Source organism: Channa argus, chromosome 15 (genome assembly GCF_033026475.1).
Source record: "Channa argus isolate prfri chromosome 15, Channa argus male v1.0, whole genome shotgun sequence".
Classification (NCBI taxonomy): Eukaryota; Metazoa; Chordata; class Actinopteri; order Anabantiformes; family Channidae; genus Channa; species Channa argus.
In genome coordinates, this window is record NC_090211.1 from 435,895 (window position 1) to 455,692 (window position 19,798).

Below are 19,798 nucleotides of genomic sequence, written 5' to 3' on the forward strand. Positions count from 1 at the left end.
CCTGGCTTGGAGCATATGCTGCTCTAAAACCCATTTGTGTACTTTTCAGCATTGATGGTCCCTTTCCTAACTAATGCACCAGTGCACCCCCACACCATCAGAGATGCAGCCTTTTGAACTGTCCACTTTAATCCACAGGAAATGCTGTCCATGGTTTTCAAAAAGAATTTAGATTTTTGCATTCATCTGACCACAAAACAGTTTTCTACTTTGCCTCAGACCATTTTAAATGAGCTTTGGCCCAGAGAATATGGCAGCGTTTCTGAATCGTGTTCACCAATGGCTGCTTCTTTGCATGATACAGCTTTTTGCACAGCAAACTGTATTCACAGACAATGATTTCTGGAAGTGTTCCTGATCATGCAGTAATGTCCAGTAGAGAATCAGGCCTGTTTTTAATGCACTGCTGCATGAGGGGCCCAAAGATCACATGCATCCAGTTTTGACCTTTAGGCCATGTCCCTTATGCACAAAGATTCCTCCAGATTGGGGAACATTTTTATGAAATTCTTATACAATTGGTTCATTAATGTTTGCCTCTGCCCATCTTTACATTTAAGAGGCTCTGCCTCTCTGAAATGCTCCTTTTATACCCAGTTAAGTTCTGATCTGTTTAAAATTAAACAATTAGAAAAGAAGAGTTTTATACCAGTTACATGTACTGCCCCCCCCCCCCAAAAAAAACTATAAAACTATAGGGTCAAATTTGAAAAACTTAAGTGTTTTTTTTTTTTTTTTTTTTTTTTTTTTTTAACCCATCACTTTTCTTTTATAACACAGCATGAAAAAATTGAAATGAAAAATAAAATGTATTTTATCATCTTGAAGTTTTTACTAGATGAGGTAAATTCTACATAACAGTTGGAGTTGACCTGGACTAGTGCTTCCACTCTGCACAGTAAGAATAATTTAAACATGCGTAGAAGATGCTGAAGCAGCTAGAAAGTCACGCACTGGAGCTGCTGCGTCAGGTTGTCCTGCCTGGTCCTCAGTCCAGCATCTCGGCCCCGGTTAAGATACTTGGATGTGCTGACCGCATCACCAGAAGAGATGGACCACGCAGCGTTGTGAACCAGATTCTCTGCTCACATACACAATATCACACGGGATCGTTTAGGACGCGGAGGAGCTGAAAATGATGTCCTCATACTACCACCCAGCCAAGGAAGCAGACATGGCGGCCATGACAGAGCCGCTGTGCCTGGAACGAGGTAACGAACGAACCTTCCCCATCAAATTTTGGCGTGTTGCTCACAGGGTGGTAGCTGTGCAGTTAGGGCTTACAAAACCACCCAGCTAGGGAAAGACGTTCGTGCCAAGGATCTGGTAAGTGTCCAGTAGGTGATTGCTCATATAGACGTAGGAGGGCCCATCGCGCCATCTCTTTAAAATTTGTAGTCGACGACCTTAGCTGTAGCGCCCGTCTCCAATTGACTGGTGGCATCCTGCTGCATAAAACTGTTTCTTCTATATCTAAGCTGGGTAAATGTGCGTGCATGTGCGTATTGGTCAGAAAAAGAATTTAGCGGTGTTTGAAAGATCTACTTGTCATAACGTGCACGAAAGCTGTTAAAGTCGCGTATTTGAAGCCACCTGCTGCCAGTGCTGCGCTCTGAATCACACGTTTGGACACCTCACCACATTTAGAGCCATCCAGACATATTCTGTAACCACTTGTCCTTTTCAGCGTCACAAGGGGCTGGAACCTTTCCCAGCTGTCATTGAGCCAGAAGTCTGGTAACCCCATGGACAGGTCTCCAGTCTGAGGACCAACACAGAGAGACACAGACGGACAACCATTCACAGCCAGTCCATTTAATTTAGCGTTTTTTGTCAAAGTGAAAACATTACTACAAAGGACTTTTTGTTGTCATTCAAGGTCACCATAGTGCATCATTAGTATGTTGATTTGGCCCAGTTTTCACACCGGATGCAACCCTCAACAATTACTACCGGGCTTGGACTGGCGTTGCACAGCTGGTGATGGGGTGTTGGGGGTTCAGTGTCTTGCCCAGAGACAAAAGTGTTGGTAACTGCCTTTCCAACTGAGCTACATCCACCCCTTCTACAAAGGACTTATGCTTTTCAATAATCTTTTCTGTGTCCTTTCTCTTCATGGTATATATTTTGGCCAGATGCTGATTCGCCAGTAACTGGACATTCTAGACACAGATGTAGTTATGCTACAATCCTTTGGAAACACTCACTGTCCTCAGTTATTTGCATTTAACTAACTCTGTGGTTTTGAATGCAGCTGGCTGCACCCGTGATCATTTAGATGAGTTACTGCAAAGAGGTTGAATAACAATGAGCGTTATTGTAGATGACTTTGTAATAATTAAAAGTGAAATCTCCTTTTTTTTCACTTTGCCATGAAATGGTATTTTTGTCAGATGTGTGCAGGGTGATTGAGCTGCTGGACCGGCTGCAGCGAAGTGGTGAGCTGCCTCCTCCCAAACTGCAGGCCCTGCAGAGAGTCCTGCAGAGCAAATTCTGTGCCGCCATCCGAGAGGTATGGAAGTAAAGCAGAGTGGAATATCTGGAGGTGCTAGTACCAATTTGTTTCTACATGCTAACACCATCTCGTACATAAAGTATTGAGAATATGCACATTTTCATCTTTTATGGTCACTACCCAACATAACACTCAGCTTCTAACCTGGCAATTAACTAACTCTTGCAATGTAAAAAGTCTTTTAACTACACAAACATCCCTGTAAATAGGCAGCCGTGATGATGTGATGAACCAGAGTAATTGGACTTTTTTGTTCTTTGTTTTATACATGTTTAAATAATTTTCAGTAACTAACTGCACTCTAATTCTTCAATCAAACCCAAGTGTTTCCTATATGAAGAACAGCAATCTGTCTGTTTAGGACTTGTACAAAATGCAACTTAATTTCATTCGTATCTAACAGAAAATTCAAAGTATGAGAAAATTGTGAATGCCATTAAAGAAGCTGCTTGGATGAGTAGCAAAACATTTCCCACCAAGCAGAAATAAGTCCACTTGACATGACTCAACTTTCAGATAATAAAACTGGATGACACAGACATAACCTTCACCAATATCAAAGGTGGGTTTCCACTACAAGAACTGAACTGTAACCTTAACGTAAATAAAGGTGATCAGATCTGCTTTGATTTTCCACTTTTTGCCGCTTGTGCTGCTTCCTCCCATTTGTGATGAGACAGCTCTTACCTTTAGCCAGATGACAGGCGACAGTCCCACAAACACCTACAAACCGCAAGTTCCTGGAACTTGGTTTGGTACACTTTCTGAGTGGTAATGCAATTTCGTTCCCAGAACTCGTCTTTAAAGCTGGCAGGGGAAAGGTGAAGGCACATCCTTAACCAAGTGGGGTAAAGTTTAGTTCTGCTTCATTAAGTTTCTGTGGTGGAAACCCACCATAATCCTTGTACAAGAGAAAGAATCTGATGAAAGAAAAGCACATGACTGACGACATCTGAAGTTTGTCAGGTAAACTATGTAATTTGTATGTAATTTGATGGACATAGTGGGATGAAAACAGATGATGTCCACTATAAGAAGATAAGAGTAGGTTTGACAACATTTCCATCTGATAACATGTAATGTAGTAATCTGCTATTAAAATAAATATTATTCTCCAGTCAAAACACACATACAATAATTTTGTGTGTAAGAAACAAATCTGTAACATGTAAGCTTTGTTGGACAATGTATAACTAGTTACTTTTCATAACGTGACTAAAGCTGATAAATCAGCGATGTGTCGTAAGACTTCACCCTTCTTATAAAACAGATGTCAGTGTATTTACTTAGTTAAAAAAAGCTAATAACTTTTAAACTTTTCTATTACTGTTTATATCACATTTTTTAAAGTGCTTGACATAGTTTGGCAACAGATTCAGAGATTATACAGTTAGAGCAAAGCTAAATAACATGCAAGAAACAGTTTGATAATTTAAAAAGGCTTTTTAAAGACAGAATTTTAAAGAAGTTATAAAAAAAAAAGTTGCTGATTCTGTGGCCAGGGAGTTCCAAAGCTGAGGGACCCTAACTGAAAATGCCTAGTCTCCTTTATTCTTGAGCTGGATCTTAGGGACAGTCAGAAGGGTCCAGCTTGAGGATTTGAGGATGTGCTCTGGTTTATAAGGAATTCAATTCAATTAAATTCAATTCCATTTTATTTATACAGCACCAATTCACAACAAAGTGATCTCAGGGCACTTTACAGAATAAAGTCAAGATTATAAAGATGTATAGAGAGAACCCAACAATTCCCCCTCGAACAAGCCAAAGGCAACAGTGGAGAGGAAAAACTCCCTTTAACGGAAGAAACCTCCAGCAGAACCAGGTTTGGGGTGGAAGGTCATCTGCCTTGACCGGTTGGGGTGAGTGGAAAGGGGAGAGAGAAAAGAAAATAGCAACAAAAGGCGACAACAAAACATCGGGCAGATTGGTAGGACCAGTAGCTGCAAGCTGGAAGACACACAGCTCCAAAGCCCGGGGACACCTGCAGAAAGGGACAGAGAGAGGGGACAGAGAAGGACAAAGCAGTAAGTCAGCAATAGGAACTAAATAGCCAGACCAAAATCTTTAGATTTGGTTATCAGAAGTGACTGATAGTCATTGAGAAGAATCCAAAACGGCTGTAATGTGATCCTGTATTAGATGTATTACGAGCTGAAGGTGTGAGATAATTTCCTGATTCAAGCCTGAAGACAGTGAACTGCAATATTCTAACCTGGATCAACCATGACTGGATCACTTCGGTAACTTCTCAGGTAACAGTCAAATGTAAAGTCCAGGTGTGTGGCTGTTAATTATTATTAAAACGTACTCAAAAACATTGTTACAACTAAGCATATGATGCTGTGTGTATATAAGACCTATAGCAAAAGCGAATTTGCAGCCCCTGTCCATGCTTAGGCTACAGCAGACCAGATCAATGGCCACTTACATAGTGCTTTTATCCAAAGCGCTTTACAATGTCAATTCCCATTTACTGATTCAAACATGGCAGTGGCTGCCATGCAAGGTGCTCACCTGACCCACGGTGAGCAACTTGGGGTTCAGTGTTTTGCCCAAGGACACTTTGAAATGTAGCCGGAAAGGGGGATCAAACCGCTGACCCTGTGGTCCATAGACAACTGCCTTAACAAATGAGCTTCAGCCGTCCTCAGGATCCCTAAGGTGCATAAAATTCTAACCATTACTAAATAAATGTCCTGACTTCAGCTCTGAATTTCATCCTCTCACCTCAACTTCACAACAAAAGTGTGTGTTACATGTTTGTTCTAAAAACTTTATAACGTGTAAATGTTCAACTTTTGCTGGTGTTGGATGTTTGTAAGTGAATCCAGCGTGAAGGACCTCTGCTCTGTTATCCCACAGGTATATGAACAGCTCTATGACACTCTGGACATTGTTGGAGGACCAGAGGTTCGAGCACAAGCAACAGCCAAGGTATCACCTGGATGCTAATAACCAAGACACATTTCACACACAACAGCAGCTCTTTAAGGACAGTGGGCTTGTTGTGTCTGTTAAACAGTAATTTTATAGACACAGCAACAAAGCAGCTCCTGAGGAAATATCGTAAGTACACACTCATATAAGTTTTGGCAGCTTTAGTTACTTTGCAGATGTACATTCTCATATGATGATGTCACAATTTTAGTTTACTGCTCCTTCACACTGTTTAATTTAGACCTGTTGTCCTCAGTTATCCTATCAGCCACAACATTTTTATTAATCAGAATCAAAAATGTAATGGAGTACAAGGATGGCCGCTCAGATCAGGCTGCAGCTACAAATATGCAGAAAAAATACACAAAACTCAATAGCACTAGTGGTAATAAAAGCGCAATATACCAAACAGAGTAAACACATGATGGCATGGATCTCAGACAATGTGCTCTTCTTGCATGTAGTACAAATAAATAGGCGCTGACTCTTCTTAATTCTTATTTGGTACATTTGCATCTCTCAGCCAAGAGCAGAAAGATTTGGGTGGAAGATTTGTCTAATGGTGATGCTGCTGATCCTGGTTTGAAAATATTAGTGATAGTGACATTGATCACTCCGTCCACATGCACCGTGGAAGGATTAGCGACCAGGCCCCCTGGAGATAGGCCTGGGGACTTCAGGACCTTTTGAGTTCTTACCTTTTTTAAAATATTCGGGGTTATTTTTGATTTGGCCAACTGAAATGCATCTACTGGCTGTTCAGTGACTCATCAATATACAGTCATAGACAAAAATTCCAATTGAAAATGTTGGTATTCACATGCTTATTGTTTTTGTTTGCACTGGAACAACACACACACAAAAAAAACGGATAAGAAAAGTCAAACTTGATAAAAATTCACACAGGACTCAAAAATGGAGTGGACAAAAGTATTGGCACCTTGTCAGAACTGTAAGAAATAATTGCTTTTTAAGCATGTCCTGCTCCTGTAATTTGTATTTAGACAGACCTGTGGCAAGTAACAGAAAAAACACTGTGAAAAAAAGTGGACAATCTCAAGACTACAAGTCCATCTCCAGAGATCTGTGTCCACGGTGCCCAATATTATCAAGAAATTTACAGCCCATGGCACTGGAGCTAACCTCCCTGGATGTGGACAGAAGAACAAAATGAGGAAAAATTACAATGAAGGATTGTTCAAATGGTAGAAGAACCATGATTAACTTCCAAACAAATTCAAGCTGATCTGCAGACACAGTGTACACAGTGTCAACTCGCACCTATCCATTGCCATTCGAATGAAAAAGGACGCTATGCTAGGAGACCCAGCGGGACACCACTGCTGACACAAAGGCATAAAAAAGCTGGAGTTTGCAAACACTTATGTGTCGAAACCACAATCCTTCAGAGAGAAAATACTGTGGACAGATGAGACAAATGTAGAGCTTTTTGGTAAAGGACATTGTGGCACCATTTACAGAAAAAGAAATGTGGCCTTTAAAGAAAAGAACACAGTCTCTACAGTCCAACATGGTGGAGGTTCACCATGTTTTGGAGTTGCTTTGCTGCTTCTGGCACTGGATGCCTTGACTGTGTGCACGGTATCATGAAGTTAGGGATGCAACGTAGTGGCCAGTGTAAGAAAGCTGCGTCTCCACCAAAAGTCATGAGTCGATGACCCTAAACACACTTGAGAAAGCACTCAGAAATGGCTACAAACAAAGCGCTGGTGAGTTCTGAAATGGCCAGCAATGAGTCTAGAACTGAATCCCATACAACACCTGTGGAAAAATCTCAGCAGCTTGGAGAAGGCGTCCTTCAAATCTGACCGACCTGGAGCAGTTTGCAAAATAAGTGTGTTCCAAAATTCTAGTAGAGAGGTGTGAGAAACTCATTCATGGTTACAGGAGGTGATTTATATTAGTTATTTTTTCCAAAGGGGGTGCTACCAAATATTAAGTTAAGGATGCCAATAATTTTGTCCAGTGCCTTTTGGGGGTTCTGTGTGGAATTGTATCAGATTTGACTTTTCTTCTCTGTTTTTCTTGTGTTGTTCAAATGCAAAAAAAACAATAAGCACATGAATAACAAAACATTTGCACCTGCAACAATTTTCTAACAGAATTGCAAGGGTCACGATATTTTCGGCCATGACTAGTGTAATTACATTTTAAAGGATGGGTTGATATCATAAAGTCTGCCTTAAAACAACACCCAAGCAAATCAACAATGACTGCGGATCTCTGAATTTTCTGATCGTCTGGTTTCCCTTCTAACCAGGCCACAGTAGCAGCCTTTGCAGCCAGTGAAGGCCATCCACACCCAAGGGTGGTGGAGCTGCCCAAGACAGAAGAAGGTCTTGGCTTTAACATCATGGGTGGTAAAGAGCAGAACTCTCCTATCTACATCTCCAGAGTGATCCCTGGGGGGGTGGCTGACCGCCAAGGAGGGCTGAAGAGAGGAGACCAGCTGCTATCTGTCAATGGAGTGGTAAGACACAATCTACTCTGCTTGTGTAGATTTCCTCTTCATTCCTCCCACAGTCCAAACACACGCATGCTGGGTTAATCGGTGACTCTAAATTGACCCATAGGTGTGAGTGTGAATGGTTGTCTGTCCGTGTATGTCTCTCTGTGTTGGGACTGAGATTGACTGGAGACCTGTGCAGGGTGGACCACACCTTTTAGGATGAGCAGTTACGAAAGATAACGGATGGACAGTTGTAGGTAAATATACACAGAGGCCAACAGTCGAGCCAAAATCACTAACTGAGATGGATACTTGAGTAAAAGCCTCTTAGACTGGAAAACTAAAAAAGTGGCTTTATTTTTGAAATATGCTGATGATTCTGTCAGGATTTGGACACCTGGACCACAAGCACTTTAGTAGTCATCCCTATCAGCTTTGAGATCAGATTGGATATAAACAAAATAAACTATTAGAATTTAGTTAGCTGTGTAGTACAATGTATCCAACAATGACAACATGTACTTTATATTCCTGACAAAGCACCACAGGTCAGTTAATTACTCACTTTCTGTTAAAAAACTATGCTCACATTTCTCTTGTGCTTTTTAGCCAATTGCTTTTGTTTGATTCCGTGTGACCTCATTGGTGCATCGGTTATTTCACCCATTGAACACTGAGTATTCCAGATAGGACTGTTAATTATTAAATGGATTTAACAAGTGCATCAAAGTTAGGAGTGGGAAAGACAGACCTCGGGGTGACTGAGGCACAGAGTGGCTATGTTCCTCTAGTCACAGGCTCAGCAGTTAAATCCCCTCAGCCTGCTGTCCACAAGTCCAGTTGTCCCTGTGCAACACACCAAACACAAATTGGTATTGATGGTCAAACCATCACCTTGTGAATGGTGGAAAGTGCTTCATATTAAAACCCAACTTTACTTGGACCCAAGGATTGAACTGTTTAAAGTACACATCTGGAGAGACATGCCTGAAAACTGCGACTTGACTGGTTTGGTTCAGGCAAACAACCTTAAGGAGGTAATTATACTTTTGAAATGTTTCCAAATTGGCCCTGAGATAGATTGGCTCATGAGGAAATAAGTACTTATGCCTTTCAATCAGTACTTTTTGGATTTGTTTTTTTCTCCGTCAGTATAAACAACTATGATGTGATAATGGGTTTGGGCAAAGCTCCTAGCCCTATAGTTGATGGTCGGTCATTTTCAGTTTCAGTCAAATGATGGAGCTCTAGAATATTTGGGATAAATACTTTGAAACACACAGTAACTTTAAAGGCTTTTAACACAAAGGTGTGTGTTAACTCCCTGTGGCTTACTGGCTATAACAAATCCCTGCAATAACTGGTCTTCACACTCTTGTGTGTTGCTGTCCATACAGAGCGTTGAGGGCGAGCACCATGAAAAGGCTGTGGAGCTCCTGAAGGCTGCGCAGGGTTCAGTGAAGCTGGTGATCCGCTACACCCCAAAGGTCCTGGAAGAAATGGAGGCTCGCTTTGAGAAGATGAGGAGCGCCCGCAGACGACAGCAGCACACCAGCTACTCGTGAGATTTCTTGTTAGTTTGCACCCAGTCGTCAACTGTTAAATTATGCATGAGTACGCCGTGTCAGCAGGTGCCAAAGCCACACTACATATTAATGCTGTACAATATGTTCTACATAACCATCATCACAGTATTCTGGTTAAAAAAGAATCAATTCTGACACCATCTCCATTAAAAGAACTCCACCGAGGTGGCAAAAAACCTCAACAGGGCACAGAGGTTCACCAACCTCCTGTTTGGTGGTGTAATTGCAGCACAACAAAGACGTGTCAGAGCGCAAGTATAACTTCTTACAATGGGACATACAACAGGACATAAATCTAGCTTGAGGTTAAGTTTTGTCTTTGTCTAATTTAGTTGTTTTTAGTGTCCCCATGCAGACACTAAAACCAGTCTACAGCCTGGATGAGCTTCTTTGTCTGTGCCACAGATTTCCAATGTCAAATATGCTTAAAAATATTTACATCAACCGGACACACTGGGTTGCTCCACTGGGGGACATGTTTCTTGGTCAAGAAAGTTTTGCTTGAGTCAGTTTTGTACGTAAATAGGTCAACTGCTCGTGTGCACGAGCTCTGTTGAAATTAAGGTGATTCTGAGCATTTAGGAGAACTTATGTAAAATATTTCTCCACCACACATTTTGGAATGAAGAAATAGGTCCCGCTGTGGAGCAGAGTGCCTGGCTGAAGTAATTATTTTCATTTTAAGAAAACAAATGAGGTCTGCGGCACAGTCTAATAAGATAATCCATGTTGTAGACACACATGCACTACACCCGACAAGATGTCATTTATTGTTGGTTTTTGTGTCTGTATGCAAATTTTAGAAAATAGCATTGTTTAAAAAATGAGATATCATTTTATCTTTCTTATTATAATCATCATCATCTGACATACACTATATTGCCAAAAGTATTCGCTCACCCATCCAAATAAATGAATTCAGGTGCACAAAGCAAGGTCCATGAAGACATGGATGAGTGAGTTTGCTGTGGAAGAGCTTGACTGACCTGCACAGAGTCCTGACCTCAACCCGATAGAAACCTTTGGGATGAATTAGAGCGAAGACTGCGAGCACTGTGTATTATGTATTTCATAAACACACTTCCCAGAAGAGTTGAAGCTGATATAGCTACAAAGGGCCGACGTCATATTAAACCCTATGGATTAATGGGATGTCACTAAAGTTCATATGGGTCTAAAGGCAGGTGAGCGAATACTTTTGGCAATGTAGTGAATATAAAAGGTAAATAATAGGGTCAGTGTGTTGAAAAACGTAGACTTGTTTAGTAGCATGCAGTATAATTGTGTCCCTCTTGTTGCAGGTCTCTGGAGTCCAGGGGCTAGTTAATCCGATGCCTCTATCCACCATCTTTAACCCTCCTGACTCTAATGTTCTAGTCGGGGGGGCAAGACCATAGACAGGAAGCAAAAAACCAAAGTAGCCTACCAACACCTGTTATCTGAACTTCTTCATGAAGCTGACTCTGCAGTTTAGGATTTTCTCCCTTCCCTCTTAGAGAAACGCTATTGTGGGACCATGCCTATAACCCCCCCCCCCCAGTGACAAATCCTCCTCAGTATCGTATAATATAAGGGCAACTTATTCTCTTCAGTGTGTGGCATTATTAGAACCTAGTGTTTGTATTCTCAAATTGTCTACCTTTGCATCATCATGACCCCAGTAGTAGAGGGACCATGGAAACTAAAACCAACAGCCTTCGCCCACATTTCTCCATCAGATGTCCCAGCTTAGAGGGCTAACCATTAGCATTATGAGGAACTACACTGAAATCTGTTACAAGCAAGTATCATCTCAGTCAAATGTTTTGCCAGTTGTTTCATATTCATTTAATTGTGTACTGTACTCACTGGGTTGCATAATTAATTATTAATCAAATAAAATCAATGTCAAGTGAAGGCTGTCGTCTTCTTTCCTGCTGCATAAAGGTCACATTGTAAAACCTTTAGGTAAACAGCTAGAGTTTACTTTCTAAGAATTAAGGGAACATTTCTGGGAATGTGCCATTTTAAATGTGGTAGACATGAGATGGAGTCTGCACATTGGAAACCAAGTTTAGCTTCAACTTTAGCCCTCAGTGCTGTGGACTGAGCGATCCAACAGAGTGATGCAGCTTCACTAGAGTTAATCCTGTCATGTCAGTATCAGAAGCAACATTCTGCCACTTATTATTTTATTCATATTAATAATTTAAGATAATAAACACAATTTTTAACCAAGACCTCCATTATATGGATCATGTAGCTTATGCTAATTATGTAAACCCCCCTGAGGTCTGATAATGTGCTCTGACAGATACTGAGACTGACAGAGTAAAGTGGCTTTCAGTTGGTTTAAGTCCAGTGGCTGGTCCCTTTCACTAGTTTTCTTTTTCCTATTGCATCCTCCAAGTGAGGAGATGGAGATTGAAGAAACATCAGGTCACAAGAATGTTATACTGAATTACTCCATAAAAACATGTTCCCCAGTATCCATGTTACATATGAATAATAAGTTGCACTTTAGCACCGTCCTTAAAATTGCCAGATAGATTTTAGTGTAGGAAAAAGATCTCTGATTGCAATTTCCCTCTGAATTGCAGTGCAGCATGAGTAAACATAAAATGCAATACAATAACATTTAACGTTAAGTACTTGACTCCATGCAAGGTCTGAACTGAGAAGTATCTAAACCATGAAATCAATTTTACAAGGAGTAACGGAACCACGTCACTAGAGGTCGCACAACATCCGAGGAATCAGGTTTGTATTTGGGTCATTTCAGCCCAGCATCCATCAACGCATCAAACATTCACAGGTGGAAGCTTTGCGACTGTGTCAGTGTGATTTCTGGAAATAAAATTCATTCAAAAGTACTGGGTAAGAGTGGGACGATGACTCATGCTGAGTTTTCTATGATTTTTCTAATGTTGACATGCAGACAAAAGGAGTGAAATCGGACTGTTCGCTTGTTATATTGTATAACCTGAGTGTTCTAGTCGGAATTGACGATTTCTCCTCATCCAAACCATTTTTTTTATATGTCATATTTTACATCACACTTAAATAAAACGAAGTTCTTGCAGCTCCATATTTTCTTGTTAATATTTTGTAGCCGGCATCTACCGGTGAACCCAACACCACCTTTTTAGCTTTAAAGGGATAAAACTAGTTCTATCAAGAAGCCGTTTCTCTCTGTTGGTCTGTGCGCTCTCGGTGCGCTCTGTGTTGTCAGTAAAGTTGCCGGATCCGCTGCAGACCCGCGCTACGTCACAAACACCCCTCCGATCCAAAGGAAGAGCAGCAGATGGAACTACATAATGAACGTTTTTTGTTCTCCAAAGCTCAATTTCTGAGCTTATGACAAATACGTGGATGGCTAACGCTGGTGGGAACGCGCAAATGTTCCGTGACCTCCAAACTGGCCAGCCAGCGAGGACGATGGTGTGAGGGCGGATCTCGAGCGAGGCTTCAGACCGTCTCCGTGCTCCGTGAGGGAGAGACGGGAGTAACGAGAGAATAAAGCGGAGGTAAAAATGCTCAAAGTTTGTCCGCGTCTTGTCCGTGTGCGACCTCACAAAGCGCCGTCCCGCAGCAGCTGCAGAAAATGAGCATGAATTAAACGAAGAATGCATGTCGTTTGGGATATATCTGTGATTCTGCAAACGTATATCATCTGCACGTCATCAGGTAAGGGAGAAAAACACGATCTCTGAGAATATTACAACACAGAAATACAAGAAAAACCATCACATCACGGTTTATCTGTTCATAACCTGCGCTGCATCCTCCCCTCCTGTTTCTGTGCATGTATCATATGAACAGAATGTTTTAGACTCGTTTGCAAGAGTGTGATCACTGTATTTCTACTTTAGAATTGTAACGTGGGACGTTTCTGCCCTGGTCCTGCTGTTTGTTCCTTTCTCTCCACTCTGTTCCTCTGCCCCCTGCTAGTTCTACTATTCTCTCATATATTTCCAGACTTTTACTCTCTTCTTGGTTTATCTTCTCAGCTGCCCTCACCCAACTCTGCTTCTCCAGTGTCATCTGGCTGCCATTTCATCTCATCACTTGTCAGTATAAATGTCTGCATTTTCTTATGTACTTTGTTTGTTAAGTCCTAGGTATTATTTCACAATTTCCGTAATTTGTTTTCTGGTTTATTGGATTTCCAGACTCTTATTTGTTCGTTACCTCAGTATCACAGCCATTGTGGTATGTAGTCTGCATTCTTCTCTGCAGTAATAGGTCTTGATTTAATGTTCTTTTTGGAAACTCTTTGAATGTATGTTTCACTATTTAGACTGGAGCATTTCAGGACAGTTTCACTACATTGTGGATATCTGACTTCCACCTGTCTGCTAATATTCTAATAAAGACTTGTCTTCTTTCAAGCTCGAAGCGACAACATATTTGTTGATCCTTGTTTTGTTAGGATCTGCTGTTTTCTTGGCCTTCTTCAAAGTGAAACTTAAGGTAGCAGGCATGTTTTGGTTCGACTGTGGCGCACAAAGGTAGAGCGGTCATCCACCAATCCCACAGTTGTTGGTTTGATCCCTGCCTCCCCCGGCACATGTCAAATTGTCCTTTGGCAAGACACTGAACCCCAACTTAGTTGCTTCCCAATGAGTTTTGGCCAGCTGCAAAGCAGCTCCCCGATCAGTGTGTTAGTGTGCGTATGATTGCAAGTGTGAATGTGTAAATAAGAAGCAATATAAAGCGCTTTGAGAGACCATTTATCTGTCATAAATAACCAAATTGTTCATGACTAAACCTGAGGAAACCTCATATAGATTGTTTCGTGATTGACCTGTCATTTTAGATGACATTCTAAATCCCAAATTACTTTTAAAATGCTTTACCATAAAATAAAGTGAAACATGAATAATTTAAATCTCTTCCACGTATTCAATGTCAATTCAAAGTTAATGTGGTTAAGGGAAAGTATTAAAAGTTACGGAGTATGAGGGGAACTTGGATGGAGTCTTGACTTCAGTTCAATAGATCAACAGCTCTTGGTTTGTCCCTTTTGTCGCCCCAGCGGAATGTGCTCCCAGTTTTGATTTGGCTTGAGTTTCGCCCTTCCTGCCGCAACTCTCCCATTTTTATCCGGGCTCGGGACCGGCACCTAGGTGGCCCATGGGGCTGGGAGGTCCTTCTGTGTCCCAACCCAATGGTCTACCCAGTGAGCCATCAGACCCCCTTCTTGAATTCAGTTCAATAAAATGTCTAAAGAGAAACTGAAAGGAAAGATGTGAGAAAGTGTGAAGTAGGTGGAGAAATTAACAATTTAATGAAAAATGGCGATAAAGACATTGAGGAAAAAGTTAGCATGGACAGGGGGCAAATGTATGATGGGCATGAAAGTTTTTGGGGTTTTTTTGACAGTTTTGCATTCTATAAGGCGTCAGTGTGAGCTTATGTGGCTGAGTTCGGGCTTTTATCTTGAAAATGCAGCACACTTTAAAGTATTCCAGTAATTTCCAACTAAATGGATACTTCTTGTTTGAAAATTCTGTGTTACAAGCATCTGCCACAAGCCCATAGCCTCCCAGCAAAGCCTTCTTACCTGGTCAAACTCTTATTTTGAGGTAAACTGGAAAACGTAGCCCTTTTTAGATATGGGATACGTAACATTGCTAATTTCATCAATCTGTTAAAGTGAGCGCTTTCTGTCATATTCCTCATAGCTTCTTTCAGAATTACTCAAGACTGTGACGGACTCCGCTACAGTATGTTATATTTGCCATAAACATGGGATTATTTTAAGTTCAGGTTTTCATTTTAACTGATGATAAATGTTACCAAGGACGAATGGGGTGGAAAAAATAATCTACTGATCATAAAGATTCAATATTTCAACACTAAAACTAACATATAAGCTACAATAGCCTATATTTGATTCAGACTGTCAAAGCGACAAATCAATATAATAACATGTAAAAGGTAAGACAGTGATTGAATATTTAAACCATTTACTTCAGGACAAGTTATGCACCGGCATCAGTGAACAAATTTAACAAAGATTCTGTATGTTTAACTAAAAAGTTGCTCTTTGCATTTATACCACAATGCTGTAAATCAATTATTGCAAGCAGCCCACAACATTTAGCATTTCAGACGAAGTGCAGAGTTAAATTCTTTGAAAGCCTACATCACACAATCTGACAAACAGGCCGAGTGTTTTATCATTTTTTAAATCGCTTTCAGCTAGTTATCCCTCCTCTGATCCTAGGATCTGATGCTGCTGATTACCTCTCTGCGTGTTTTTTTTCCATCATCCTGTTTTCCCTTCACGGTGATTTTAAAGCTGAATTTTATGATCAAATAATCCGAGGGTTTATTTAAAGTTAAATTAGAAAAAAGGGGTATAGTGGTCTAATGGCCCTGCCATAAACACTGTAAAAGTAATCCACCAATCAGAAACAGAGACTTAAATCGTTGCAGGTATATTTAGCTTATCAGATTTTAGCTCATTCCTCCTTTCACTGCAGCTTCATCTAATTTAATTTTCTCTTTGCTTATTTCGTTCTCCCTCCAGCTCAGCCTATTACATCCAAGCTTGATGAAGGTTGGTGGGCATATAAGGACGTTGTCCAGGGAAGCTTTGTTCCAGGTAATACACCGTCACCTACCTCTTACAGCATAACTTTATTGTAGCATCTTCTGAATCAGCATTTACAATATGTCTGTCCTGTGCCCAAAGCCTTGTCAATGCAGAAAAGCTGGGTTTGTGAGAATGGTTACTTGAAACTAAATTGGCCTGAAATCTTTTGTTCAGCATCATCCTTTCCATCGCCAAAACAATCACAAACAACTGATATTTGATGAACTGATCAAGAATGATTGTGCAGAGCCTGCATACCACTCCTTAGCAAAACCCATCCAATCCCCTTAAATCAGAGTAAATGATGTTATATCAGTAAAATTATTAAAGATTAGTCACCAAAAACCATGTGAGTTTTATGTTACTTTAAAATAAAAGCCAAAATGTAATATCACTCATTACTCTGTTCAAAATTTGTGTCACTTTACTTATTAGTCCTTACTCAGAAAGTAACTCATTGAATTATTTGTTATATTACAGTATTTCCCCTAGAAAATCTTTCAGGCGTGGTGGCAAGAGAATAACAGAGGTTTTGAGATTCTGGGTATTTATCTCTCATGCAGCACCTTTGGTTCGTAAATTCAATGGGAGACTCAATTAAAGTCCTCTGGGATGTTCCTCCTCTAACAGGCTGTTTATGCTAATGGCATATATGACAAAATATTCTTGCCAATCCTGCCAGTTATGGAAGAGTTTAACCATGCTATTTCCATAAATATTGCTTTGTTAAAAAATGAATTATAATAAAAATAAGTTTCACACGTTTATATTTAAAACTTCATGTAAAATGTATAAGGCCAACAAACTGCAACTTACCATGGGTAGTCTGATATATCAGATTGATGCATGCTATCAAATTTATTTTCTCTTATGTGTGGACTTGGTTTAACAGCACAAAATCATATTGTAAGACCTAATGTCGCTGCTCTACATTGTAAACATTACATGAATCCAGTTTCAGGTCATGCTCGCTCACAGACCAGCAGAGCAAAGAGTCCACAAGAGGAGCAGACAAGAGAAATGTGCATATAAGTTGTGTTCATACAAAGTCCTTTCTGCAGAGTTGTGTGGAGGTGTGTGACCACGATGTGTAATGATCAGAAAAGACTTAGATTTCTCTGATTTACTTATTTGTTCTCACTAATGCAACTCCCTCTCTTTATTCACTCACTATGTCAACACGCTAATGCTCCCGCTCTCACCAAACTGAGGAGGAGGGGACAATTAAGTGGTTTGTCTAATGACAGTAATGGACATAAAGTCTGTCTCTTTGCAAGGGCTGCTTCTGATTATTTAAGTGAAAAAAGAGAGAGGAGTGGATGTAGGACAGGCAGTGAAATTTGGGCACAACATCAACAAGAACTGCTCTCGCATCCCTTCGTACCTACCTGCAAGACGTTATAAAGAAGGGGATTGGTCAAAAACATCACTAGATACAAAAAGGTTTTTTTTTGGCTGTTGTGTTGTTCGCATGGTGGCCCACCATTTAAATCCGTCTTTGCGCTGCTGATAAAAGCAATATTGTAACTAGTTGTTTTCAGAATGAGTAACTGACATTTTATTTGTAATTTTTTCCCTGTATTTGTTACTCAGAAAAGTAATATTATTGCAGTGATGCAATTGTAATGGCCCAGCACTGTTCATAGAATAAATTGATTCTTGCCATTGTTGCATTATTGTTTACTGAGCAGACATAGTTACCTTGACAGTGTTTGAGGCATTTTGAGCTTTTTTTAGGCTTTTTATTTTTTTAGAGGAGTGAAAACAATTTTAATGATGCACCTAGGGATCTCCATAATATGCAAATATTCATGTCTTTTATGGAATCATTTTGTGGCCTGGCGCAGAAGATGACAATTACAGTTGCTATGAAAGTTATGTAGAGATATGAGTGACGCCTGCATCTAGTGTGTTTTCAAGGTCTACTGCAGAAACCTCATCATTCTATAATTTCAAAGTTAATGTACGTGCATTTGTTCACAGTGCACATTGGCGATAATGATAGCCCCGGAAACCGTCACGCTGAATTCAAAATATGTGCAGCGTGTCTGTTTGACACAAATTGCGGCGATTGGGTTATACTTCGCTGTGTCCAAAAGCTGTGTGTCAGAGTTGCTGATGCTGCTCTAACTAACTGTTCTGATAAATGGGCCAAATCCGGCTTCCATGCCACACTAACTAAATTGCTGTTGTTTTCAGAAAACCTGCCTCTTTCACAGTGTACATTGTCTTTGCATAAAAAGCTTTGAATGCAACAATACTGTCAACAACTGAATCAGTAATTTAATCACACTGCATTCAGCGGCTTCACACTGGCAACTTAATTTAATGGTTTACTCACCAAGCAGAGCTATTCTCTGGAAAACAAAATATATATTTGGACTTAACTTTCATTCATGTTGAAACTAATAATAAAGTAAAAATTATTTTAATTGCTGATTTTAATTATTTTATAGTAATTTAACTATTTAATAGCTGACAGGCCATTAAATTTTGTCTGCATGTAAAATCACATTCTCCATCCAAATTATTATGGGGGCAGTGATCACTGAATTAGCGATGAGTCTTAAAATGATGTTGATGAGTGACATATCATCTTTACACATTTCCACTTCTACTGTCACATGCAAGTAATTATCTTCAGCCGTGGTAATGATTCAGCTAAGAGACCCATCTCCCTCTCTGTGGATCAGCATATGGAAAAAGGACCAAATAAAAAAATTATAATTACTATACAGTATAATCTGCTGAGTTGAAGAACGTGTCACACTTTGTAAATGCTACATTTCCTTTTTAGAATGAGACTGAAATATTTCAAAATGATGTGCGTGTTGAGGCAGCTCTTCTGGGAAATTCAAATCTGACAGTAGAAGGCTCTTCCCATCAGTGAGCCTAACATTGACTACAGTATTTTCACCTCTGTCTATTTTCACACTTCACCTTTCTCCATGCTCTGTGTTACTGCTATGCCCAGGATGGACGTCTGCTTCAATGCTGTTAGCATGATATTTACAACTCTGGTCATTGATTGGTGTCCTCTTGTGCTTACAATTACTGTAATCACCTTTGTAGCTCCATGGGACACACTGGCTGCTAGCTGATATAACACTGTCTGACTGTGGGTGTTTTCAGTAGGAACGTAGTGAGAGGTGGGTGTCTGCCAGCGTTAGAGCAGAAACAAAAATTACTACTCCCTCTTGAGAGCGACTACTGTGAGGTGAACCAACAGAGTTTGCGGGGAGCAATAATGATGCAACTTCAATGCTGTAAAAACAGAGGTGCTCAGAATGGTAGATAAGAGAAAGCAGAAAGTCTTGCAGAGCTGCCAATGTTCACCCATGAGCTGTTCACTCTGCCGCTGCTAAATGGAAAAATAAATATGGTGCAAAATTATGGCGTGGGGGTAGAGGTTCTGGTGGGGAGTGTTACCTAGATTTTTAAACATTTTAAAATGTTTTCACTTTATTCTCTCTCTCTAGTTTAGAAAGAAGGTGTGTTATTATTCTCTTCCCTCAGTTTTTTCTTTTTCCTTTTCTTTGTCCTTTGTGGTCTTTCCTCCTCACCATTTACTTACAAGAAATTGTTTTCATTTAATGCCCCACGGTGACTAGAACAGAAGCAGAATATCAGCAGACACAACAGAGGCAGACACACTGGACTGTCATGACTGTCAACTTCAAGAATCACTGGCCCCTGATCAACTA

General features: G+C 40.3%; 2 protein-coding genes across 4 annotated transcripts in view; both read left to right on the forward strand.

The window, feature by feature from the left end:
- Positions 1 to 777: 777 nt before the first annotated feature.
- On the forward strand, positions 778 to 11,407 carry lin7b (lin-7 homolog B (C. elegans)). 2 transcript variants are annotated; one of them, XM_067477131.1, is made up of 6 exons: positions 778 to 1,211; positions 2,394 to 2,512; positions 5,381 to 5,452; positions 7,737 to 7,946; positions 9,323 to 9,498; positions 10,813 to 11,407. In XM_067477131.1, exons 1-5 carry the CDS (start codon positions 1,136 to 1,138, stop codon positions 9,488 to 9,490), a joined length of 645 nt encoding a protein of 214 aa, XP_067333232.1. In that variant the 5' UTR covers positions 778 to 1,135; the 3' UTR covers positions 9,491 to 9,498; positions 10,813 to 11,407. The 2 variants fall into 2 exon arrangements, with proteins under 2 accessions (XP_067333232.1, XP_067333231.1); XM_067477130.1 differs by having other exon boundaries at positions 784 to 1,211; positions 9,323 to 9,486.
- A 1,249-nt stretch (positions 11,408 to 12,656) lies between these two features.
- Positions 12,657 to 19,798, forward strand: part of LOC137099388 (carbonic anhydrase-related protein 10-like) — a 100,087-nt gene continuing 92,945 nt past the window's right edge. Inside the window, exons 1-2 of one of the 2 annotated variants that reach the window (XM_067476149.1) lie at positions 12,658 to 13,177; positions 16,029 to 16,103. In XM_067476149.1, coding sequence (XP_067332250.1) covers positions 13,117 to 13,177; positions 16,029 to 16,103 — 136 coding nt within the window. In that variant the 5' untranslated portion in view covers positions 12,658 to 13,116. Of the gene's footprint in view, positions 13,178 to 16,028; positions 16,104 to 19,798 lie in introns of both variants that reach the window. The other variant, XM_067476150.1, reaches the window with a different exon arrangement.